The 27,460-nt window shown below is 40.6% G+C and overlaps 1 protein-coding gene across 1 annotated transcript in view; it reads left to right on the forward strand.

The window, feature by feature from the left end:
* The window catches only part of LRRC74A (leucine rich repeat containing 74A), a 40,861-nt gene continuing 13,401 nt past the window's right edge, over positions 1-27,460 (forward strand). The window contains exons 1-12 of the mRNA XM_020793920.3: positions 1-37; positions 1,895-2,017; positions 2,998-3,173; positions 7,200-7,307; positions 7,832-7,928; positions 10,126-10,175; positions 11,383-11,464; positions 16,497-16,582; positions 19,000-19,194; positions 20,874-20,969; positions 21,758-21,901; positions 26,043-26,150. Coding sequence (XP_020649579.3) covers positions 1-37; positions 1,895-2,017; positions 2,998-3,173; positions 7,200-7,307; positions 7,832-7,928; positions 10,126-10,175; positions 11,383-11,464; positions 16,497-16,582; positions 19,000-19,194; positions 20,874-20,969; positions 21,758-21,901; positions 26,043-26,150 — 1,302 coding nt within the window. The remainder of the gene's footprint in view (positions 38-1,894; positions 2,018-2,997; positions 3,174-7,199; positions 7,308-7,831; positions 7,929-10,125; positions 10,176-11,382; positions 11,465-16,496; positions 16,583-18,999; positions 19,195-20,873; positions 20,970-21,757; positions 21,902-26,042; positions 26,151-27,460) is intronic.

Here is a 27,460-nt window from a genome sequence, read left to right on the forward strand (position 1 = left end):
ATGGACTATCTTAACTTTGACTTTGATGATGATGAAGGTGAGAGTGTTATACATTTACTGTGTAAAATAAAAATTGCAAGAAGAATGTCATAGGGGCTCAGCACATGTTCTACTTATACAGTGACTCTTCTAAATGTGTGTGTACATGTGTGTGTGTGTGTGTGTGTGCGCGCGCACGCATGCATGCATGTGTATATCAGATCCCAAGAAGGAAGGTCAATATTTTGAGATGTCTTATGGTACTGGTGAACCAGTACTTCAAAACTGGTGAAGTAACCAGGCTCATGTGAGTTTAGAAAAACAACTCTCCCATAGTGCCAGTTTTGTCAAGAGGAAGGTAGGAAGTAGAGCTTCCATATCTGACATGAAATGAGAACTGTGGATGAATGAAACTGGGAGAGACAGTGAGGATTCTCTTTCCAGAAAAACCGCAAGTTGTGTTACAATTAGGATGGCACATTATAACACACATATTATTTGTATGGTCTAGAAATGGGGAGGAGGTAATTAAGAAAGACTGATGGATGAGTGCAGATTTTCAGCAGGCAGTTGACCTAATCAGCCTTATTGGATCCTTTATTGGAAGAGTTGGGAACTTGTAGGCCTCTTGATGTGTTTAGACTACAATTCCCATCATCCTTAACCACTGGAGTTGGAGTAAAATAAATATATGGCAAGCAATTAGTTTGACCCTACAGCTTTTCTGCTTATAATTTTATTTTACTTCATTTGCCAATGATTTATCCATGCCCAGTGCCCTCCAGATCCATTGAATTGAAGTTCTCACAATTTGTTCTTGTTTTGAAATATCCCAGTTATATGAATTATAATTAATGTGGTTTGTTTTTCCCACCCTGTTTGAAGGTAAAATGTTGAAATATGGAGAGCCGATGCAGTGAAATGAGAGAGATACCTATCAGTGGCCCAGTGTACACTTCTTTTCTCACTCATATTTATACCTGGATAACTAAAAGTGGATCTCATATCCGTCTAAAGTACTGTAGCACTAAAGTACTGAACAGCGCACTTAAGGAGGGGGCAAAAGTCCACATTAGTAACTCAATGAGTGGAAGGAAGAGGCCAAGAACACTATGTGAAAAAGATTGAAAAATTGTGACATCATTTTCCTTCCCATCCATCAGCCAGGACAAAATTGAATAGAAACAGCATTGGAGACTCATGTATAGTATCTTCAGGGGCAATTTTCTGAACTCTGCTTCTACCTAATTGTAAAATAAATTATGAATTGGAGGTGAGAGAAGTGGTATCCAATCTAACAGCATCTAGTTACAAAACTTGCTTCCCTTCCCTGGGCACACTGGCATTCAAACCATTTCACCTTATTAGAAAAGAACACAACACCCCCAAGCCTTCTCAGACTGACACACAAGACAACTGGCAGGCCTTCCAGTGAGCAGCAAAAAAGGGATAGTGGAAAGGGAAGGAAATGATTGTTATAATTTGGGGGGGGGGGAATCAACCAAGTGCGGAAGATATAGTAAGGGTAACTGATAGTGCAAAGGTCAACACTGGGATGAGAGAGGGCAGATCATAGCAATTTAAAGGAACTCTGTGCTTTCTGGAATCTGGATAGGAGGCATGCTGGACGAGTAACTGCAAGAGGCAGCAAATGGTTGGCTCTTATATTTCCAGTCTGGGGTGCATCCGTTGACCTACGGCAGTATTTTGGTGACTTTTATGGCCAGTGAAGAGGAAAGCAACAAGACCAAGATAGGGAACGAAGCTGAATGTCATTTCAGATACTTTGGGGCTCCATAGATGTTAACTGTTTGCTGACAACAAAATAGGTTTCTTGTGCAGCACATTGTGTATTGGACATCAGATGGACCTGACGTTCGTATCTGCAGAATGAATGTGATTGGTCTTGTTCCAGACGAGAATGGCGAGATGTCAGAAGGTAGCATATCTGCAGAGGTACAGTCTCTTGCTGATGCCACTGACAATGCAGAAGAGAAGACACGAGAAGACAGTTCTGACACAGATCTTGAGATAGAAGGTGAATGTTTACTGCCCTGTCTCCTATCCAAACCTTTCCCCTCAACCCTTCTACCAATAACCTTGTAAAATTGTGACTTGTCCAAGGCTACTCTGTGTCTGTTGCTAAATCAAGGACTGCCATTTGCCTCTTGTACTTTCATTTTAGCACACGAAGGCAAAAAAAGAAATGGATCAGTCACAAAATAGCATTATCAAAGCTATTTGACAAGAATAGCCTTGTCAGAATTATGGACTGAAGTTTTGCCCTTGAATATGAAAGTGTTACATGAGGCACAATCTAGTTCTAAAAGCCTAAATACACATTTATATCAAGTATCTATCAGATAAAGTGAGCCTGTAAATACAAGGTTGTGTATCCCCACCAGATCTGCATGTACCGTATATTTCCCTTGCCGTAGATAAAGTTAACTAGGACCTGGCTTGTCTGCAGATGCTGCTTGTAATGTAATATAGGCTTGCTACATCTAAAAGAAGGCTGGAGATCTGTATTTATGGACCAAAATACTATTGCTTAGTGCAGTAAATTGCACTCAAATAGCCCCACTGAATCAATGGAATTTATGGAGGAACTGATTCACTGTGTTCCCATTGATTCAATGAGCCTGCGCTAGTGCTATTTTCCACACTAAGCAAGAGGATTTTGGCCATGATCTAATAGTGTTTTTCTTGCAGTCTGAGGTCTGCACCTATACAAGGCATAAAGAAGAAATTCAGAAGTTGTCAACTGCAGAGATATTCTAAGGATCATCATCTTATATACCCTGTTTCCCCGAAAATAAGACCTAACCTGAAAGTAAGCCTTAGTATGATTTTTCAGGATGCTCCACCATTTTCTTAATAACATCTCATTAACTCCAAGGGTAGAAACTGTTCTATATTTTAATCCCTCACTCTGCCCCTGCCCCCTGCCACCTCTCTCTTTTTCTCTGTGGTGAGTATAGCAGAACATTTTGCCATCGTGCTGGTTTGCTTTTGCAGATGCGGAGCGATCATTTGCAACAATAAAGGGTGCAGAACTGTACACTGAAGCTTGCAAGCTGGTGGGAGTGGTTCCTGTCTCATATTTCATTCGGAACATGGAAGAGCCCATTATGAACCTAAACCATCATGGGCTGGGGCCTAATGGAACCAAGGCCCTTGCCATTGCTCTGGTTGTAAGTACCTGGCAAGCTTTTTGTCCATGCTACTTGAAGGCAATACATTTGTTTCCTCCTCTTTGGGGTGGAAGGGGAACATTCATATCTGTGGAGGAAGAATTATGTCATTACTAAATATGCTTTAAAAGCATAATTGGCATTTTCCCCAATGCATGTTTCTCCCTCATTGTAGGGTTTTGCATCATATCGACTAGAATTACAGTTGCTTTAATGATGGGTTTTCTTCTTTGGAAATGTTGGATGAAACAACAGTGAAATCTGCCAAATGTGAAAGAAATAACGACATAGGGATTCTCAATGCACTTCAGTATTGAGCAGCCAGCTGACTTTAAATAAAGGTACAGTGATGTGTGTGAGTGAAACAAAAACCGAGAGAAACTGGAAACACCCTCTAAATACTAATATGAATGAGAGACAAAGGATGCTGAAGAAAAGGGGTTTATTACACTTTAAAAGCTGCCCAGTGGGCTGGGGCCTAAGGGAACTAAGGCCAAATAAATTCCTGGCCTTCTTCAGGGCCTACTTTAAAAAGAAGCAAAGAAGGACAATACTGTAGATAGGTTAGCATAATTCAGAAGACACTGATAGACAGATTTAAATCACTTATACAATACATTACATGCAACTACCTAACTGTTCTTTTCCATATTTATAGAGAGAGCATTCATGAGGCATCTTACTGAGCACAACTAAATAATGAAACCATCATATTTAACACACACCAAAAATTTAACATTTCTTAATGAAGATCTCTTTCAGTCTGGCTGGCAGCGCCACTAAACTACTGAAAACAGGATGAGGGGAGGGTGCAATATTTATAAATGAGATCTTACTATAGCTACTTTTCAGGGTCATGTTAACCAGTCTAAAAGCTGATTGACTGAAGAGCATCAACAGTGTGCATGCAAACATTGACACTGATGAAAAGAAGCACAACCTCTAATTCTTCATTCAGACCTTGCTGGGCTCAATGTCCCTAAGTCTTAATATACAATCCATTTCTCTTTTCAGGAAAGGCAAATCATGATCTATGTGGACAGCATTTATAACCCCAAAATGTAGATCTTTCAAAGCATGATTATGTTAAATAAATTGACTGACCACAGGAAATCCTTATCTTTTATTTCTGATACAGCCAAGGTGGTTGTCTATGCAAGCTTTGGGCTTCTTTTATATAGAACTCATTGCAAGGGCGTCTGATGGCATATATCACACAACTAGTGCTACTCATAGCAAATTTTCTTAAAGTGTTGTATACTGCTCACAGTGATCTACACTCTCAGTGACTGTAGTTGTATGGACAATAAAATCTGTTGAATGACAGAGGTACAACAACTTCCTAAATGCTAACACAGTTTGTAGAACTGTCATTTCTCCATGGATATGGTTAAGAATTTTTAGTGTTACATACAGTTTTGCACATATAAGAAGGCAGGAGTCTGTAAATGGTGAAGGGACTGTTTCCCATATATCACATTTGCAAAATCTTAAGCACAACAGTAAATTGCCTGAAACATACAATACATCTCTCAAAAAGAAATTTTATTTGGCAGAAGCTTCCATGAACTGCAGGCCATGTCATAAAATGCACCAATGAAGTGGATTGCAGTCTCTTAAAGTTTATAACAGAAAATGTCTCAGACATTAAGATGTCATAAGTCTTCTTGTTTTACTACAAAATGCCTGAAAATTTTGTTCTGTCACTAGAATTAAGGGTACCAAGAAGGAAATCAAACTTGGCTTTCGTCTCCTAACTGATAATAGGATACAGCACTAATTACTAGATTTACTAGATCAAAATAGCCAAAATAAATCCCTTTCATATCCTCACCTAACCTAATATCCTCCAGCTACAGCTATGAATATCCTAGCCAGCATTATCAGTTGCTGGGCTGACTGGGCACCAGGTTTTAGAAGACTGCCTTACGGAGTCAGGGCCAGGCACCCTAAAAGCAGCTTCAAGGTTAGGGAGGAGTTTAGATCAAGACATGTTTTCTAGCTCTCCCTTTGTGGATGGTACAAAAAATTTAAAGAGAGTACAAGGGTTAATGTCATTGCATAGCTGCTCCCGTCCAGTCCATGTCTTTTACCACTGCTCTTAAGCTAGAGAGGGGTCTGATCATAGGATGTTAATATTCTAAAGACTATTAAATATTTAGGTATAAATATTTCATGTAATCTGGAAAGACTGAAAGAAGAGAATTATAAAACACTGAAACAAGTAATCACGAATAAGTTTGAAGATTTAATGAAAATTGGTTTGGCAGAATTGCACCATATAAAATGAAGATATTACCTAAGGTTAATTTTTATTCACAATATCACCAATAAAGATTAGTGAAGAAGAGTTAAAGGATTGGCAAAATATGATTAATAAATTTTGCAATGGAGACAAGGAGTCTAAGATTAACAAGAGGAGATGGTACAGATCTTTAAAAAATAGAGGTTTAGGACTTTCTAATTGAAGGTTACATTGTATTACTAATCAATTAAGACATATTTCAGATGATATATCACAGCCTAATAAACTAATTTGGTTAAACATGGAAACCAAAAAAAATGTATGTGAGTTTGGTAAATATTCTTTTCCAACAAGACAAGACAAATATAATAATATATGTATGCGTGATATAGAAAACTATTTATTCCAAGAGTTTTCTCGTTATGACCAATGAGTGAGCTGAAGAAATTCCTTGAAAACTTGAAAAAATCAATTGAGAATTTGTTAGTACAGATACAAGTTTTTAGAATAAAGGACTGGTTAGGAAAAAAAATTAACACATAAAATAAGTTTTAGGTCAAGATGAAGTATCCTGGTATATTATTCAATTAGAGAAGTGAACAAAGAACTGAATAAAAAAATGGTAAATGTAGGGAAATTATGATGTATGAGGGAATTATACTACAGAAATATGTTCTAGTGCATGGAACAACATATGGAATAGCAGAATATTGAAATCAATGTCAAAAAAGTGAATTTCTATAAGGTTGTTTGGAGATGGTACTTAATTCCAGTGAAATGTAATCAAATAGATGGTAATTACTCTAAGATGGACTGGAGAAGGTGCCAGAAAACAAATGCATATTTTCACATGTGGTGGAACTGTGAGTATATATTGACATTTTGACAATTGGTTTTTAAGGAAACAAATGAAATAAGCAATTTAATATTAGCTGTTTATCCTAAAATAGCACTTTTATCTACAAATGAAAAGGAGGCAGGTAATTGGACGACTAGAGAACTAGTTTCCAGTTTGCGAACAGCTGTGAGATTGGTTGTTGCTAAAAACTGGGAAAAGGCTCATAATATCTTGTTAGATGAATGGTATAGGTAAGTCAGGGATATCACAATTAATGATAAACTTACACATGATATAAGAATTAAGAGGACATTGATAGAGATGTGTTTGTAAACATAAGGGAAGAATGTATTGATTTTGTACTATTCAAGGGGAAGGGACAAAGCTCAACTCAAGAGTCTATGCAGTTTCGGAAGGGGAAAGGGGCTCAATAAGCGTAAACAGTATAGGTCAGTTTTTAAAAATCCGTAATGGTCCTCGTGGCAGGAAGCACTATGTATGTGGATTTTCCTTCATTTTGTATTAGATTATTAAATTAGATATTTTTTGCTGTGTCTGCATTTGTGTGGAAACTAAATATAAAATGTTAATAGCATCCACACAATTAACTTACCGTATTTTTCGCTCTATAAGACGCACTTTTCCCCCACAAAACAGGGGGGGTGGAAAGTCTGTGCGTCTTATGGAGCGAAGAAAACAGATTATTTTTCCCTGTTTTCTTCTCCTAAAAATTTGGTGCGTCTTATGGAGAGGTGCCGTCTTATGGAGCGAAAAATACAGTAATACTGTATGTATTTTAGCTGACCTGACTTTCATTTCAAAATAGTTTTTTGAATAGTGAATTGTGAAAAAGAATATTTTGGGCAAAGACATTACTTCCGTAATGTTAATTTACTAATTGCCTGCAGTTCTCTGTTCTTCTTTCCCTTCTTGAATTCTGCAGTCCAACACAACCATCACTCACTTAGAGCTGGAGGATAATTGGATTCTTGGTGAAGGAACCAGATACCTGGTGCAGATGCTGCGGGAAAACTGCTACATCCAGGAGATGGTATCCAACTTTATATACAACTGTGGAATGAATTCTGTTTACCAGTTTGCTTGGTTACATCATTTATTTTTCATACTAATTAATATTTTGCAGTCCTTCTCATGTTTGTTCCTCTGAACTGTCATATATACAGTACTAAGAACTATCTAATACATATGAAATAAAACTTCAGAGGCAAAATGAAGAATTTGTAAAGATTTCTCTCCTGAGAAGCCTAAAGAACTTACTTTCAAAGATGCGGCTTTCTGCAGTGCACTATTTTTTAAAGAGGTGGCTTCGGCAATGCACTGTGGCTGTGAATAGTGGTAAGTCTTGGTCCCTTTCAGGATGAACTGTGATCAACAGTGCTAATTTGCTGTAGTAACTTTATCTGATTGAGTGGATTGGGTCATTTTTATTGATACCAGTAAATGTGAAATTCTTCCAGTATACCTTGCATAGACCATGAAAATACATTCATTCTTGAAGGATTTTCACTCTCTTCCCATTGTTCCCCCCCCCCACTGACTCCACTTTCCTTTCAGAACATTTCCAGGAATCATCTCAACACAGATGGAGCTGAAGCTATCTGCAGGATGTTCTATCATAATATTTCTAACATTCGCGCTATTCGGCTTGCAGGTAAAAAAAAATTTACCCTCACATATCAAAATGCTGGTATTTCTGAATATCCAGAAACATTTGACTATCAAGGAAGAACTGGCACATTTGTCATAGCATACAGATACAGCACAATGGATGAATGAATCAATGATTTCAAGGTATTTACCTCTTCAGCAGTTAGAAGAAGGGTTTTCAGGACAACTTCTAAGATCAAAAGTAAGTCAGCCCTTCTCTAAAATAGGAAAGAAAGAAGCAAAGGAGGAAGACAGGAGGAGGAGAAAAGCAAGCTCAGGCATAATATCCTTAGCGGCAAAATTCAGCAGGTAATGGAGCTAAACTCAATCACAGAACACCTGTTGCCTTTTTTCACAACTAGAACAATCATATACAGTACTTTTAAAATCTATAAAGCTCCAGCTCTAGTACATTGAAGTAACTGGTCTTAGATATACCTGGGAGAGGCTTCTGTTTGCCAATCCGAGTAGGCAATACAGAGGGTGGGTGACTCAGTGGAGCAGCTCAGTGTTGTGGAGTATTGAATTTTTGTTAAATTCCTCTAGCTGAGCAGCAGAAGTGCAGGTGTTCACAGAGCAGAATCGGATTCAAGTTCCCCAAGTAGTCCACCCCCTTTTCCCATTAAACGGCACTCGCAGTCTCAATAGCTCACTCTGAGACATCATTAGAAGAAAGAATATAGTACTGTAAAAGGTTTTATTTACTTACAGAGAAGAAATAAAACAGCAAACTGACAAAAACATGACTGCTCTCAGCAACAGGGCTCAACAGGCTCAGTGACTCCAGAGGCAAAAGAGAAGGGAAAGGGCAGAGCAGAGAGGCAGAGTTCTCTTTGAATTCAGAGGCAGGGAAGAGACAATTGATCAGTGCTGGATAGACTGACAGGCACCCCAGCCCAGAAAGGTCCCTCCCAGCCAAACTACCAAAGGCAGCGTGGAAGGCTGCAAAAAAACCTCCGGCACACAGGACTGGAGAGCTTTGGTTTAAAAGAATTTTGCAATAAGTAGGACAACAACATTTTGTACTATAGAGTGCTTCTGCTCAGAATTAGAACCAGCCAGTCATGCCCCCTTCCAGGATACAGTGGTGCCTCGCAAGACGATGTTAATTCGTTCCGTGAAAATCACTGTTAAGCAAAAACATCATCTTGCGAAACATGTTTTCACATTGAAATGCATTGAAAACCTGATAATCCATTCCAATGGGAACAGATTGTCATCGTAAAGCAAAAATTGCCATAGGAAACATTGTTAAGCGAAACACGGTTACCAAGCGAAGACAGCCGTCTATTGAAACAGAGACTATTAAAAGACTCGTATAGCGAAGCAAGACCAAGCTGTCAAAAACATCGTAAAGCGAAAAACAGGGATTTAACCATCTTGCGAGGCAAGGTCCCCAACATCATAAAGCGAAAATCGGCCATAGGAAACATCATTAAACGAAGCGCAAGATCGCTCCGAAAACCTCATCGTAAAGCGAATTCATCATCATGCGAAGCAATCGTCTTGCGAGGCACCACTGTACTTCATTCTTCCCCAGGTTATATTCCCCCCTCAACAATTGATAAGCACAATGTACTGCTAAGCCTGTTCAACTTTTTTCAAGCTGTCTTACGGCTTCCTCCCATCATGTTTCCTATAGATTTTTTTAACTTCTGCATAACTTGGGACTTCCCCATGCTCTTCCCCATCCTCTTTCTTATGCATAGATGATGCTGTTGTAGCTAGGTAAGGATCAACATTCAGAGAATGTTTGCTATTAATATACTAGAGGTGCACTTATGGACTGCATACAGAATCTTTGAGATGCAGTTGCCCTGGCAATTCCAAAACAGAAAATATATAATCCTTTAAGAGAGGACATAGTTAAGGGCTAAACCTTTGTGTCTTATTTTGACATACTATTGCAACCATTTTCTTAATCCACATTTTAATATGACATCTGTATATGTGTTATCCCCATTTAGAACCACGTTGCACAAGATGATTTTCATGAAAAAAATGCATTTGTGTCATAATGAATGGCAAATGCTAGCAGGTCTATAGTATCACCTCTCAGGAGAATTACAACTCCAAATGCAGTTGACAGATGTACTTGGCAAGTGCTGTATGTGTGGTTTTCCTAAGGGGAAACATGATCTGTGTAAATAATGGTCTTATATAGCTCACAATCCCATTCATATCTTCTTTTTTTAATTCAGGGAACAACTTTAGAGAAGAATCAGCAATGTATTTTTCTGAGTCATTAATGGTGAGTAAGGGAAACTAGAACTGAAGATAGTATGAATGTGCATAAGAAAGACCGTAGGGAAAATATTTTGCTAGATGGGTCATTTAAAGGCGGGTCCAACAACCTGGAGCTTGGGACCTCGTGTGGTTTTGAGATGTTCTATAATGTATGAAGCCATTCAGACTCATCTTACATTCCCCCACTGATCAGCTGATCAGCACCAGCATGGAGATCTTAGTCTGGATCAAAAGCCTTTCCCAGCCTCCAGAAATCCTGCTGTCAATCTCACAAGTTGTGCCAACAATCTCAGTGAAGACAGGATCGCCAAACTGCAGTTCTCCAAATATAAGCAGCCTAATTTGCATGGCTGGATAGCCTGATGAGTTAGGTTGCCAGAGGTTGGAAGTTTGATTCCCCATAGTGCATCTCAGAAGAGTGGCTTCGGGCAAGCTGTACAATCCCAGAATGCTCTTAGAAGAAGGGACAGTACTTCTGAGTACTATCTACCTAAAAAAAAAAAAACCTTGAAAAGGTTGCCATAACTCAGAACTGACTTGGTGGCAGACAATTATTATTATTAAGTTAGGTAGTCTAATTTGCACACAGCACAAATTTGCACAATAAGCCAATTAAGGCATATTTGTTATACAAATTAGGCAATTAATTGTTACACAATTATGAAAATCCAGTATGCATACAGAATCATTCATACTGAACCATTAGAGCCAAACCAAGGATGGACAGAGATATTTGTCCAGGCTTTAAATGCCACATCAGTTGAGCATGCGGCTCATCTCATAAAGCTTGCCCTGAGTTTTTCTTTTTTGTCTGCCCATCTGGAGAAAGGGAGAATCATAGCAATTCTTTGAGACTTCAGTTGATAATTCAGACTCCCTCAGACCCGATAGCCCTGTTGATCACTGTAGGAATTGAACGTTGGATGAGACAGGGCTTTGATCTGGTCTAGCATTCATTTCTTATTTCTTTTTCTTACACATCCAGGATATGCACCATGTCATGAATGAATTTATGATGGTTGCATGGCACTACCTCGAAGAAGTAATTACCATAAACTCAAGAGAGTAAATTGATGAATACCCTACCCCAAACGGTTATTTGTGTTCATAGCGACCAATAGTCACTAGATGCCAAATCAAGAAGCTAAACCTCAAAAGCCAGCCCTTGATGCATTTGATCTAAGAGATCTTTCTGCCACTTCTCTCCACAGGCCAATTACAGAGTGATGGAGCTGGACCTCAGTCACAACGAATTTGCTGAGAAGGGAGGAGAGCAGCTGGGACAAATGCTAGGTAACCTTTGTTATGCTTAAAGAGCCACCAACCATCAGAAAGTTAGGTACTCCCTTTGGATTGCCATGTCAGCAGTCTCTCATTCCTTGCCAAGTTGCTATGCTGGCAATGCAACACACCTATCTCCAGTCTTTCAGGCCAAAATAAAAACCACAACTAGAAACTTGGCATATAATGTAATAACATAAAACCAGGTGTAATGACATTTAAAATTTAAATTATTTAAAATAAAGATTTGAAACTTAGTGACATAAACCCATATGAACCAGAAGAAATGGGGATTGGAACCAGAGACACTATTGAGGAAGAATGCAAAAGCACAACTTCTATAGTAAAAAAGCAGGAGAACAAGTTTTGTGAAACTGACTGTTTATTTACTGCAAATACATGCTCCAAACAAACAAACAAACAGCTGTACACATGAGCATAACGAGGTGGTCAATACAGAAATCAAATAGACTTATGGTAATTACTTCTTTGAGAAGTAATTAGGAGGAGGAGCTGCAGAAACTCTATTCTCTCTGCCAAAACAAGACCAGGAGTGATACTGATCATAAACTGTTTATATTCAACATTAGAATAAAGGCGAAGTAGACCACTAAAAGAATTATAGTACCAAAATATAATTTAATATTCCCCATCATGAACAGATATGCATTACTAAACCTAATTGACTGTGAACCAAAAGAACTGTGTATTAAAACCAGGGATATTATTAGGGAAGAATGTGAAGACAATTTCTGCAGTGAAAAGAAAAGAAAACCTAACATGAATGATGGAAGAAATCAACCTTGATCCAGCTACCTGAGTCCAGGTTCGAACTCATCAGCAGAGTCTTCACTGCAATACTTCAGTTTACATACTGGGCCACAAGGCTCCAATATGGAGATATGGGAAGCCATAGCAATACCCTGAGACTTCAGCAGGCACCCTGAGATCTGACAACCCTAGCTCCCTATTTCTTTAACAGAAGAAAGCTTCAAAAGGGCAAAGTTACCTGGATTCTGCTTCCATTGGAAGAGAGATGAATAGACACTTTAGTTGGTCTTTAAAGAAATATGTGTTTTATTCAGAAAAATAATAATTGAGCCTAAATAGAGGCAAATAGTATAAGGCATTGGATCCTATTAACTTGTAGGCATTCTTCAGTTTCAAGAGACTATGGTAACGCACTCTGAATAGAAGTTGGAACAGCGTCTAGTGTGGCTGAGAAGGCCAATTCGAGAGTGACAATCCCTTCCACACTGAAGATAAATACAATATGTCCCCTGTCCAGCTCCCTGATTTTGCTGGGTTTGGGATGGCCTCTTAGCCTCGGCCTGCTGAACAAGTGTCTCTTCAAATTGGTAGAGGCCGTGATGCACCACCTGCCTCCAGGCTGAAAGCTCAGATGTCAAGGTTTCCCTCCGTTGAGGTCCGTTCCTAAGGCCTTCAGATCCCGCTTGCAGATCTCCTTGTATCGCAGCTGTGGTCTCCCTCTGGGGCAATTTCCCTGCACTAATTCTCCATACAGGAGATCTTTTAGAATTCATCTGTCAGCCATTCTCACGAGATGCCTAAGGCAATGTAGGCGTCGCTGTTTCAATAATGTATACATGCTAAGAATTCCAGCTTGTTCTAGGACTACTTTATTTGGAACTTTATCCTGCCAGGTGATACCAAAAATGTGTTGGAGGCAACACATATGGAACGTGTTCAGCTTCCTCTCCTGCCATGCACAAGGGGTCCAGGACTCACTGCAGTACAGGAGTGTGCTCAGGACACAGGCTGTATAGATCTGGATCTTGGTATATGTCGTCAGCTTCTTATTAAGCCATACTCTCTTTGTGAGTCTAGAGAACATGATAGCTGCTTTGCCAATGCGTTTATCCAGCTTGACATCTAGGGAGAGGGTGTCAGAGATTGCTGAGCCAAGGTACATGAAATCATGAACAACCTCCAATTCTTCTGTAGCGATGGTAATAGAGAGACGTGAGTCACGCCCTGGCCCATGACTTGTATTTTGTTCAGGCTGATTATTAGTCCAAAATCTTGGCAGACCTTACTAAAACGATTCGTAAGTTGTTGGAGCTCTTCAGCAAATTGGGCAACAACAGCTGCGTCATTGGCACAGAGGAAGTCCCACATGCATTTCAGCTGGACTTTGGTCTTCGCTCTCCATCTAGTGAGATTAAAGAGCTTTCCATCTGATCTAGTCCGGAGATAGACACCTTTTGTTGCAGTTCCAAAGGCCTGCTTCAGCATGACAGCAAAAAAGATCCCAAACAGGGTTGGCACGAGGACACAGCCCTGTTTCACTCTGCCTTCAGATGTCAAAGGGATCTGATGTTGAGCCATCAAAAACTACAGGGCCCTTTATTTCCTCATGAAAGAATCTGATGATGTTAAGGAGTCAAGGTGGACATCCAGTCTTGGGAAGTATTTTAAAAAGGCTGTCCCTGCTAACCAAGTCAAAGGCCTTTGTAAGATCTATGAAGGCCACAAAGAGTGGCTGTCATTGCTCCCTACATTTTTCCTGCAACTCTCTGAGGTAAAATACCATATCATTGGTGGATCTATTAGCTCAAAATCCACACTGTGATTCTGGATAGACTCTGTCTGCAAGCACCTGGAGTCTCTTCAGCACAACACGGGCAAGCAGAATAGTGCAATTGCTTTGATCCTATGGGTGGAAACAAGAGAGAATTCTGTAAACACCATTCATAGGAGAAAAAAGTTGGGACTAGCTTGGGGGAGATACTTCCTTCAGCTTTAGGGCTTTTCTCCTTGGGAACCTGTAAGTGGTAAAGAAACTGGGCAAGGGAAGAAGGTCTGTGTAGGTTGGGTGGGCAAACAAAGAAGGTGAGCTGGACAGCTAAAGAAGGATGAGGCTCTGAGAGGTGGCACTCCCAGTGGGGGGAATGGGGCAGTGGTGTTTCATCTCCAGCATCAAGTGGCAGGAGGACTCAGGATGTCTTTGTTCTTGCCAGTTAATGGTGGTGGCAGGATAGTGTTGGAAGGCAATGAAACCCAAGATCTACATCCTCCATGGCCAGTTCCTACTCCTTGGTAATATTTTAAGTAACAATGAACTATAAGGATCTTGTAGCCAAAGGGCCCCTTTGATGAGGAACTGAGCAGAAGGCAGACCTTAGGGCAGAGTTTTCCAGCCTGACATCTTCCCAATGTTTTGGGCTTCAGTTCCCAAGATCCTTCACCATTGGCCATGTAAGCTAAGTCTGATGGGAGTTGCATTCCATGATATCCGATTAAGGAAGTCTGCCATATGATATATGTCCTCCAAGGCCAATTCCTCCCCACTTACACTACCCTTTAGCCTTTTGGCTGAAAGCAAGCAAGTAGCAGTCTGCTGGCTTCCCTTCTTGAAGGTTATGCGTTGTCAAGTCCAAATCCAACTCTAACAGGGCTTACAAAGTAATTAAAATATTAAAGGGCTGTTTTTACAAGTTCCATTCCTTACTGAGTTTCCATGGCTTAAATGGGGATTTGAACCCAAGTCTACTCAATCCAGCTCTGTCACACTATCCTTTACATTACACTGGGTATTCCCTTTAGTAACCCCTAAACTCCCATCTCTACCTAGTAGAAGGCCCTGCACACATATGTATTTCTTTGTGGTGAGGATATGCCCAGATGTCATGAGGGGAATGTGGAATCCTTTGGTGCTGTTACTTTAGAAGGCGATGCAGCTCTCACCATTATTTTTCTGCAAATGTTAGGTTTTTAAACAAATTTGTAGACACCTTATGCTGTTGCACAGTCGATGCCCGCACACTTAACTATATGTCACTGATCAAATGAAAAATAATTATGAAAACTGATCCCCTTTCTGGTCCTGGAGTACTCATTTCTAAATTTAAGCAGTAAACATAAGGAAAGCTGCCCAATCTCATCATAACAAAGGACAAAACCCTTAATTTAGGTGTGGACAGCCCTTCAGATGTTGAGTTGCTGCTCCAAGCATCTCTCACCATTGGCTGTGCAGGGTAGGACTGATGAGAGCTACATTGCAGTGACATCTGGAGGACCACAGATTGCCCACCCCTGTACCTATTATCCAAGGTCGAGTTGTCACACTGTGTGACTAATGCTCAGCTATGGTTAGTGTTGATGCAGCTGTAAGAGGAAAATCCTCATCTTAATCTCTAATTTTTCATTAAATGAAATGGCCCTAAAGCTCCTTCATCCTCATATATAAGCTGGTCTAAATTTATACACCGCACAGGGAGATATAAATTCATAGAACCAAGTAGGAGGATATCTAGCAACTTTTGGTGTGACAGATTTCTACGAAAGTTCAGAAGAGAGACTTGCTCTGTCTTTACTTCCTTCCTTGCTCTCCCCAGCCTCACCAGGGTCTCAAGTGGAAACTCTGCTGCTGTCAGCAGCTCTACAGATTCCATAGGACAGAGTGCCCGTGGGTACAATGCTGTAGCATGTGCTGATGTAGAGGGGCAGAGGAAGTGAAAATCTGTTTTAGATGGCAGTAGACCATTGCTGATGTGCCGCATCAGTTATACATTAAAAAAAAAAATTATCTCCCTTGTCTTAAAGGGCCAGTCGAGAAACTGTCCATAGATGAATTTTCTCAACCAGTCGTTCAGACAAAGCACATTTTTTAATGACTGATGCAGTGCATAATATAACTAAAAGTTCTTCTTCTACCCCTCTGCCAAGAAGCAGAGCCAGTTTTCAATTCGCCAATATCCTGAAGGGGCTGGCTTGTGTGAAGCCACTTAAAAATGTTGGAAAATCCAACTGGAAGGAGCTTCATTTTTGGTCTGTTCCCAATTATCACATATACTGAAATGAACCAAATCGGAGTGATTTCAAGCAGGAGCTCAGAAAGGTGCTCTGGGGACGATTTAGTTTGCTCCAGCAATTATATCATATGATTGCTGGAAAAAGAGTGAACCAACTCAGCCTTGCAGAGGACCAAACAGTGGACTAAATGTCCATCTGATGGCACCCTCAATCTTCACTTTCTCAACAAGATTTTTTTTTTGTTTGCCTTTGCTTTTTCCCCCTTCAGCAAACAATGAATCACTAGAAATTCTGGACCTGAGCTGGAATCACCTGCGGATGAAAGGGGCCGTAGCACTGAGTGCTGGCCTCAGGGTAAGAATGTATGCCTGGTAGATCCTGCTTTCACCAAGCCAGGTAGCAAAGTCTCAAGTGTAAGGCAAGGCTACATGAGAAAAGGAGGTGGCAAGGGTAGAGAAGCAGGTATCTGAAAAGGAAAGACAATGAAGGCAGCAAATGAGCTGAGAAAGAAACAGTTCTCAGAAATGCCAACATTTATTAAAGCCTGACACATATTTCAGAATAGATTTATAACTGCCATTCAGGACTGACTAAGATGATGCAGTTAGCATGTATTTAGAAGCTGTGTTCCCTGAAATAGTGAAAGATTTATTTTTAGGGAGCCTCGTGGCACAGTAGTTAAAGTGCTGTGCTCTAGCTAAAACTGTGCTCACCCTGGGGTTCAATCCCAGGTAGCTGGCTCAAGGTTGATCAGCCTTCTATCCTTCGAGGTTGGCACAATGAGTACCTGGGGGGGCAAATGTGTAGCCTACATAATTAACTTGTAAACTGCCCAGAGAGTGCTTTAAGTGCTATGGGGTGGTATATAAACAGCACACTTTTTTTTGCTCTATGTCTGTTTGTCATAGCACATGCTTCTCCTTACCTCTGTATCTTGTTTTCCAAAATGCTTTGCTTTGTGATTGGCCACTGGAAGGTAAACATGTGCTTACTTTGCAAGTCTGATTGTTGACACACATGATCTCTAAGAGAATTCCATTGCTGAAAGGAAAACATGTTAAATGCTGGGAAGGCACATTTCCTTCAATGATTAGATTTATCCTTACTTGGCACTACTGGGAAGAGATTCTCTTAGAATTTAGAGCTGGAAGAGACCTCAAGGGTCATCCTGTCAAGACCCTGAAGAAGCAACACATCCAGGGCTAAAACATATGTGATAGGGGGCCATCCAAGTTCTGTTTAGAACCCTCCTATTCTGTTTAGAACCCTCCTATGAAAGAGAGTCCACAACCTTCTGAGGTTATTAATTCCAGTATTGAATAGCTCTTACTGCAACAGTTCTTCCTGGTATTTGGCCAGTGTTTCATATCATCAGTGTTTGGACAGGCATCAAGAAGAGGAAATCCAATTGTTGCATTGTTTAAGGGAGCTAGTCAAGCACCACTAAGAGAAAGCTAAGTCTAAAGGTGCCATATTTGGCAATGGAAGAACAGCCAGGAACTTCATTTCAGTCTGTGATTTGCAACAGATCCTTAAGGTATTTCAAAGGCTGGCTTCCCATGTACATGTGCAGGTACAGTCTGCTTTTGTTTCCTTTGGAATCAAGAAGTCAAGTAGAATATGGTCATTTCCTCCATAGTTCCCCTTACTTCCACTCCTTCCATTGAGTCATGTCTATTGGTTAGAATTAAGTCAAGAACAGACAATCCTTTAGTTTCTTCCTTTACATTTTGTACAAGAAAATTATCAGCAACACATGGCAGGAATTTCTTGGAAGAGCCATATTTGGCAGAATGTGGGTGAGAATTTCTTTAAAAAACGAAATTTTAAAGGCAGAACTACAAATAATTCGAACAACAACAAAAAAGGAGGAAGACAGCAAAAGAGACCAATGTGGCTATCTTGCTGAAGGTAAAATGCTTCTCAATAGTAGTTGCTGGTGAGCCCAACTGGAGGGGAGCTGTTACATTCCTGTTGTGTCCGTGGGATCTGGATGGTCAAGAAGAAAAAGAAGATATTGAACTAGATGGATTATTGACAGTGGTGTGTTGGGAAGTTTGGAGCTACAGATGCTTATTTCAATGCCTCCCCTCTCCGGGGGGCTATCAAATCAGCATTTTCGAAAAAGGGCTGTCATAAATTTAATGGTTCCAAATTGCCCACTCAAAACAAAAAGCACCCTCAAATACTTCCAAGTGCAACAGGTACAGTACATCTTGCAACAATTTTCTGGAGAAAATCCACTTTTGTTCCACCTACTGAGAGGACTGCAGCTAAGGTACAAGAGAACATGGGATCCTAGGTGGTGGTGGTGGTGTTGTGTGTGTGTGTGTCTGTCTGTGTGTGTGTGACAGATGATGTCATGGTTTCTGCTATTCAACCCTGTGAGACTGGAAGTCATTACAGCCCTCGTTCAGGGTCTAATCCAGCAGACATTTTTCCACAGAAGTAGCTGTGTTAGCCTATGTCAGCATGCTGATAAAAAAAGTTATGTGGCAAAACATGGTCTTATAGTCTTTAAAGTTCTACAGTATTCTGCTCTCTCTCTCGCTCTCTTTCTCATTCTCTTTTCTTTTCTTTTTCTTTTTTTCTTTTTTTGACAACAGAGATCTTGTGTTTGTTTCTTTATTTTTTATTAATATAATATGAAACATGCATATACCACCCTTCATCAAACTAGATTCTAGAGAGATCTACAGGTTTTTAAAAATTACAACTTACAAGACATATAGATAAAACCACAAATTGAACGTTGATTTGTCTTTTCGAAGGCCAATGGATCCCTAAAGATACTTAACCTCTCGTGGAATGGCTTTGGCAATGAGGGTGGTTTGGCCCTAGGAGAAGCCCTCAAGGTCAACAATGTCCTTACTGAACTCGATATCAGCAGCAACCACATCAACAATGAAGGGACCATGAAGCTGTGCAAAGGCTTAGAAGTCAATGCGAGCCTTAGAATCCTGAAGGTAGGTGTTCACATTCTGAACTCCTCTGAACGGAATGAAGGTCCTCTGGTTGGCAGCATAATGGCCCACTTCAAACTTATATGCAACTGGTATAATTTTCTGGGCTTCTGGTAGAATTCAAAAATTTGAAAAAACTTCTCACATTTGCAGAGGCTGATTGTAATTAGTAATAGAAATACTGTAGATATTAAAGAGTAAGAAGAAGGATAATCAGAAGTTCTGCAAGGTTATGGTGTCTTAATATCCTTGAGGCTTTTATAGATTTATTAGAATAGATCAGTGATCTTAAGCTAAGCATGCTGGAAATACTGGTCCAAGATATACAGCAAAGGAAGTATTGGATTTGTAGGAAAAGAAAAGTGATGTGAGTACTGAACCAAAGAAGAGAAGAGATTAGTCAAAAAGGAGAGACTAGTGGAGAAAGAATACAATAACAAAAAGGGTTATTGTAATTCACAATGTTCTAAAAACCATATAATTAACAATGGAGTGCTGGTAAGGCCACTTACACAATTTTCATGCTGCCTGTTCCTCTATCTGGGGATGCTCTGGGAATGTGCAGCTTGTGCCTGACTGCACAGTGGCAGGACATGGAACCCCATGACCCACACACATCAGCTGCTCTTGTTTGCTGTCCTCCCACAGCCTCACTTCCTGGGAAGGATGGGCGATTTTCACTCCCAGCCCCTAGTCTACAGTAAGGTACTCCGTCCTGCTGAGCTATACCATGTACAGCACTTGAAGAATATTATTACTGTGTATTTATTACTTTGTTATTCGGATTTATATTTTATATTTTCTCCAGTGAGTTTAAGGCCGCCTATGTGGCTCTTCTCCTCCCACCCCCACCCCACTTTATTCTCATTACAATCCTGTGAGGCATCCTCACAGTAGCTGGGGACAGAAATTGGTTTCCCCAGCAGCATGACACATATCTTTATGAGCTCCACTTGTTAGTGTATATGTATGTGGGCTGAGTATATCGACACAGATGTGGTTCCCAGGACTGCTTTATCCTGGGACAGTTCTTGGTCCCTCTTGCCCAGTATGGTCAATACTGACAAGCAGCAGCTCTCCAAGATTTTTGGTAGGAGGTTTTCTAGTTTTGTTAGGGATCAAACCTCTGATCTTTTGCATGAAAGCGTTCTCTGCTTCTACCACAGAGCTAAGGCTCTTCCACCTACACTTCTGGAGTCTCCTTGGGAGCTTGGCTATGGAGATTAACTTGGTATATAATATGCCTGCACTTGAAAATTTACAGCTACCTCATTACACACTAGTGCCATTGTTGGTCCAGGCGGAGAGCTTTGTGTGACTACCCAGACAGCCCTAGCCTGCCCCAGCTCGCTCCCACCTCCCTAAGTTCTCTGCTTGGATGCGCACCCTTCTTCCTTAACTGTCTCAAATCCTCCGTGAACGGGGCAAGGGCTGAGCCGTGCTTTCCATTTCCTCACAGGCATCACTGCTGTTCATAGCCCTTTTGGTATTAGTCCCATTTTTGAAGCTGAGAATGAGGCCAACAGCTCATAAACTGCCCAAGGCAAGAGAATATCTATGTTCGAACTGGAGCAAACAAAGGCCTGCCACATCCAAGTACAACTCTCTAACCCAAGCCCACAATAACTGAAAAGTATATTTATTTCAGTAGCCAGATAAATGATTATTTCTTTTCCTCACAGATGTCTCATAATCCTATGACAGTAGAGGGCGCTGTTGCCCTAGTCACAGCTATCAGGAAGAATCCAAAATCCAGGATGGAGGAGATCAACATCTCAGTAAGAAGACATTACAGATTAAAGTGTTGAGAAATGTACACATAGCCTCTTGATTTTATAATGTTGAATTATTGCCTCTGATGCTGGGAGTGATTTATCACCAACCTGACTGTAGCCACTTTGATCTTAGAATTGCTAAAAAAAAAAAAACCAAGTCAAGAGATGCCATCAGTTTTATCAAGGATTTCTGAGTCTTTTAATTGACTCAGTATTTCACTTCTTAGATAGGACTGTGTGCAAGCTGTACTTCCAAAGAAGTGTAGACCAGAAAAAGCAGGAAAAGTGGGAAAATGGAAAAAGTGGAAAATTCAGCATACTAAGAACATTCGGCATGATAAAAGTTTCTAAAAGATCTTTAGACTAGATTACATGTAGGCATCACACACACTTTAGGCCTAACTCTGTGTAGGCAGGGTTGATGAAATTTGATGAAATTTCAATAGCCAGAAAAATGGCTCAGCATTTCTTGGGATATCCCAGTAGTATGGGAGTTAAAGGGTCAGAATCTACTATGCAGAATGACAGCCTTTATGAAGAATTTGCACATCATTCATACACAGGACAGAATAAGTTTTTCGAAGTGTGAAGTTTTGATTGCTTGGGCCCAAAATTTTTATGTATGTGATTGATTGGTTTGTTGTACATGTAAACCTATCAGAAAGATTGAATGGAAGTTTTATTGATAGTTGTTATTTCATGGTGACAAATTGCATAAGTAGCCTAAAATGTGCGTAAATGGAAATCCATATTTCTTCACTCTAAGCCAGTTGCTGTCTGCTCTGCTTTAGAATGTGCTGGTGAATGAAGGCTTCATTAAGCTGCTTGATGTTGTCTGTGAGGTACGTCCTGAACTAGATGTCATCTATGGAGGGGTTGGAGGGTACATCGCCAAGAAGCCAGAACAGCGTCCAGATGCTATGAAGCTGATTCAGGTGAGGTTATTTTGGTTTTCACCTTGCTCTGAATGCATCTCTACCATGCCTTGAGCAGAACTTTGAGTCAGAAAGCCAAGACCTCACTCGGCACAATGTGCAGGATGCTCCCTCACTGGAATACTCAAGAGCCATGTCCTACTGACCCACTTTATTTATTATTCCACTTTATTTATTATTAAACATGGCCCTGTGAAGAGAGGAGGGAGTCCTTGTATGACTATTAAGTTCATCATCTGAAATTGTATAATTGTACAACAGGCTATGGCAATGGTGGAGCTTGAACTGTAATTTCAAGAGAGAAAAAACTTTTCCCAGCTCTGGACAGAGAACAATAATTTTATCTTTCTTTGGGCCTTGAAGTACAGTTCTGGAGGTTTAGGTAGCAAGGAATTCATATCAGTAGTGCTCAGTCCTCTAATCTTCCCTCCCCTTTAGCAGATACATGACATTTTGTAGTGGGACCGGTGCATGCTTATGGAAGTGCCTCCTCTTTTTTGCAACGGGGAATATTAAAATTGAAGCCAGTTAGAAGAAGGAAGATTTAAGAGAAAGGGAGGGAGGGAGGGAGGGAGGGAGGGAGGGAGGGAGGAAATTGCACAGTCAGGTATTGGACAATAGGCCAACACTCAAACTATCATCATCCTAGGTATCCCAGCTCACCCCTTTTTTAAAAAAAGCTTAAAGGGGACCAATCACACCCCCTAGAAGATAATTTCCAATTTTGAAAGTTTTCCCTGGACTTAAAACCAATTGCAAGGTGTAGTCCAGTGTGGCTAGTCGTAGCTCAAGGAAGTTTCTTGAGATGCCATTGGCCATTTTTAGGGTGGGGCAGTATAAGAAGGATCAAGGGTGCCGTTTCAAGTCATTGCTATTTTCTGTTCTACTACAATATCATTTGCATACATAAAATTAATAATTTTCTCCTTCCAATTTTCACTCCCTCTTTATCTGAATTTAATCAAGCTTTTTGTATGACACTTTCTACAGAAAGACTGAACTGACAGAGAGGTGAAATACAGCCTTCTCTAACACCTTTGCCAGCTGGAAAGTGTTCTGCTTCTCTATATTCTGTCCTGTTAGTAGTGTCTTGTCCAGAATATAGGTTACATCTCAGGAGAATCATGTCCATTTATTTTAGAATGAAGTAATTAGGGTATTGCTCTAATTTCTTTTAGCAGTAGGGATTTTTGAAGAAAAAACATGGAAGTTAATAGTAACTTAGCTACTTGCAATATAGCATTTTTGGCAATTGAGGGCAGAACAAAGCAAAGCAATGAGTAGAAATCAGTGCTAAAGTGTTCTTTATGTAAACTGAGGGTGCCATTACTGTGGACATTTTTATTTCATTTGCAGCCTGTATTATGTGATCACGTGGGGGCTGAGGAATGACTGGGAAGAAAAAAGGGGCCTGGGCCAATTTGCAGCAACCTTTGTGGCATGTGGTCAATAGAAAATAATTCAAATCCACCACTTTTATAAGCAGAGCAAATCCCGCAATATTTAACCATGTAGTTGCCGCCAAAGTAAGAAAAAAGCAAGCAACATGATAGTGAGTAGTTAATAATGTAAAAAAATACTTTTTAAAACATTGTAACAAAAAACAGCAACAGATTATGTTTTAGATGAAATAATACATAACATGAACAAAAAGCTTCCAAAGCTACATTGAGCACTTACAGACTAACTAGGAATACCATAACTTCTTGCATCCATTTCAAAAGTATGTAGTCCTTACAAGCCTCAGCAGATGGTGCTATTCGATAGGCTAATCATTTTACTTTTGCAGAACAAATTATGTTCTCTAGCCTGATCATATTCTCTGCTTCAGGGAGCTTGTAAGTGACTAGTTACAAATAATTTATTAGAATATCAGTCACACTCCATGGAAAACCTATCACCATAATCAGGACAACAGAGTCAGAACCCTGATTGAGGTTTTTCAGCAACTGTCACACAGAGACAAAGACAGAGAGAACTATTACAATAATCGGTGCAAAGAAATAGAGAACAACAAAAAGAGAAAAACAAGAGCTCTCTTTCAGAAGATCCAAGAAATTAAAGGTAAAGCCTAGACTAGGAATGGTGAATGACCAACAGGAAAGCATACTATCTGACCATGAGAAAATAAAGAGAAAGTAGAAACAGTATATGGAAGACCTATACAGAAGAGATAAAAGTATGACATGTGTTTGAAGAGGAATCTTAGGATGAAGAACTTGCAGTTCCAGCAAGTGAAATGAAAACTGTATTCGCGAAGGCTTTCAGCGAAGGGATCTAAAGGTTGTTGTGGGTTTTTTGGGCTCTTTGGCCGTGTTCTGAAGGTTGTTCTTTCTAACGTTTCACCAGTCTCTGTGGCCGGTATCTTCAGAGGACAGGAGTAGCCCTCTGTGCTCTGGTCAAGTGAAAACTGCTTGTCACCAAGTGTAAAGGAAATACAATAGAACTGCTCCAAGTTACATAGACAGAATCTGTCAGAATCCTAACAAGTGCAGTATATGCTAACAAATGTGGAAAACAAAACAATGGTTCACAGACTGGAGACATTCAATGTACATTCCAGTCCCTAAGGAAGGAGGTGCCAAGGAGTGCAGGACCATTCGTTTAGTTTCCCATGCAAAACAAAGCGATGCTCATGGTGTCGCAACAAATACCTTATATGGAGTGAGAAATGCCTCTGGCAAGGCACCTGGGAAGGATAACATCCCTGCTGAAGTGCTGTAAAGAGACCTTCGTCACTGAGCTGTATGAAATATTTTATCTTTGCTGGAGGGAAGGTGGAGTACCACAGGACATGAAGGATGCAAACATCGTCACGTTGTGAAAGAACAAGGCAACAGGGGCAACTGTAATAACTACCGTGGCATCTCTCTTCTTAGTGTTGTAGGGAAGCTGCCCGTGTTGTGCTAATGAGGCTCCAGGTGCTTGCAGACAGAGTCTATCCAGAATCACTGTGTGCATTTTGAGCTTACAGTATAGATCCACCATTGACATGGTCTTTTCCCTCAGAGAGTTGCAGGAGAAATGTAGGGAACAACGACAACCACTCTTTGTTGGCTTGGGCATGTCATGAGAATGGCTAACGGTTGGATTCCAAAGATCTCATGTATGGAGAATTAGTGCAGGGAAATCACCCCAGAGGGAGACCGCAGTTGCGATACAAGGATATCTGCAAGCAGGATCTGAAGGCCTTAGGAATGGACCTCAACAGATGGGAAACATTGACATCTGAGTGTTCAGCCTGGAGGCAGGCGGTGCAGCATGACCGAAGCAAAAAGGCAGTGCATCATGGCCTCTCCCAATTTGAAGAGACACTTGTTCAGCAGGCTAAGGCAAAGAGACAGTCCCGAAACCAGCAAAATTTGTCTTCAGTGTGGAAGGGATTGTCACTCTCAAATTGGCCTTCTCAACCACACTAGACACTGTTCCAAGACCTCTATTCAGAGTGTGTTACCATAGTCTCTCCACACTGAAGTATGCCTACCCACATTGGAATGTACCAAACAACTTCAGAAAAAGATAAGTCTATGCTTTACAGACTACAGTTCAGTCACCACAGTTCAAGAAGCATATCAATGAACTGGAATGTGTATAATGGAGGTGACCAAGGTTTGGAAATCAAGTCACGTGAGGAATGGTTGAGGGAGTTGGGTTTGTTTATCTTGAAAAAGAGAAGGGTGAGAGATAATAAGAGACCTATCTTTACATATTTGAATTGTTTTGACATAGAAGATGGAGCAAGCTTGTTTTCTGCAGCTGTAGGGGGTAAAAACTGAGGCAATGGGTAGAAATGACAAAAAAGGAGGTTTAGATTAACCAGAATTAAGAACTTCATGACAGTAAGAGTTGTTCTTGGCACAGCCTACCACAGAAAATGGAAGCCTTCCTGCTTCATCAGGGAGTAGAACTCAATCATCATTTGTGTAATGTCCAGCTGTACAATTCTATGGTTCTATGAATTCACAAGAGGTTTATCAAGAGGGCACATTTGAGCAGCTGAGAAAATATAGCTTTATATTAGAACTGCAAAATGTGGACATATGTAATGTAACTGAAATATCTAGAAAGTGTTATTTGGAAGAAAGTGGTATGAAGTGAGGAGTTACTGGACCTGTGAATTTGCTTTCTTCTTCATTCCTAGAACTACTTAGATGCAAACAAGTTGAGACTCTGGGACTTCTTTAAGAATATGGACAAGTATGGCAACATGAAGATTCCTGTGGCAGAATTTCGGAGAGCCATGATGCTGGTAGGACTTCAAACACAGACCCTTTAGAATGTGTGAACGCCTTTCCTATTATGGTTCCCCCCCATACTGTAAATTTACAAGGGTGCTGATAATTTTAGATCCGAAAGTCCAGTCTCTTCTCAGAAGGACCATTTCCAAGGTTTCCATGGTTGGCCTGGTACAATGATAGTTAAGCAGGAATGAAACCAATGCAAATTGCAAGTGACCCCTAATGCAAGTGCCCCCTAATGCAACCTTGGGCCTCTAGATGTTCTTGGACTACAACTCCCAGAAGTCTTCACCACCACCTCTGCTGGCCAGGATTTCTGGGAGTTGAAGTCCAAGAATATCTGGAGGCCCAAGGTTGGGGTCCACTGCCCTAATGGATATTGCATGTCCCCTAGATCAATGTACTAGAAAGAAGAATTACTATCTGTCAAGGTAAAAGTACAGTGGTGCCTCGCAAGACTGGCGCTCCGTTTAACGCCGAATATGCATTATGACGAGGTTTTTACGATCGCAAAATGACATTTTGAATGGGGGATTTTCGCTTCCCGACGATCAAAACAGCTGATCATTGGGTTTTCAAAATGGCCGCCGGGTGCTCAAAATGGCTCACCGCTGTGTTTAGGAGCCATTTTTTGCTGCACAGGCACCCGAAAATGGCCGCCCCTATGGAGGATCTTCACTGGATGGTGAGTTCTTAGCCGATTGGAACACATTAACCATGTTTTTAATGCATTTCATTGGCTTTTTTTCGCTTTACGACGTTTTCGTTCTACAGCGATTTCGCTGGAACGAATTAATGTCGTAATGCGAGGCACCACTGTAAAGGTAAAGGTTCCCCTTGACATTTTAGTCAGTCGTGTTCGACTCTAGGGGGCGGTGCTCATCCCCGTCTCCAAGCCGTAGAGCCAGCGTTTGTCCGAAGACAATTTCCGTTGTCACGTGGCCAGCGCGGCTATACACAGAATGCTGTTTACCTTCCTACCAAGGTGGTACCTATTTATCTACTTGCATTTACATGCTTTCAAATTGCTAGGTTGGCGAGGAGCTGGGACAAAGCGATGGGAACTCACTCCGTCGCATGGATTCGATCTTACGACTGCTGGTCTTCTGACACTGCAGCACACAAAGGCTTCTACGGTTTTGCCCGCAGCACCACCACATCCCTTTATCAGTCAAACATTAGTGCAAATAAATGATTTGAAGTGCTAAATGTCAGAAACTCAGTGAACAGTATTACGTGGCAGATCTCAATGCCAACACTGTTTGTTTGTTTGTTTGTTTGTTTAACTTATATGCTTCCCACACTACCCAAAGGTCTCCGG

The sequence above is a fragment of the Pogona vitticeps genome, chromosome 1, assembly GCF_051106095.1.
Source record: "Pogona vitticeps strain Pit_001003342236 chromosome 1, PviZW2.1, whole genome shotgun sequence".
Classification (NCBI taxonomy): domain Eukaryota; kingdom Metazoa; phylum Chordata; class Lepidosauria; order Squamata; family Agamidae; genus Pogona; species Pogona vitticeps.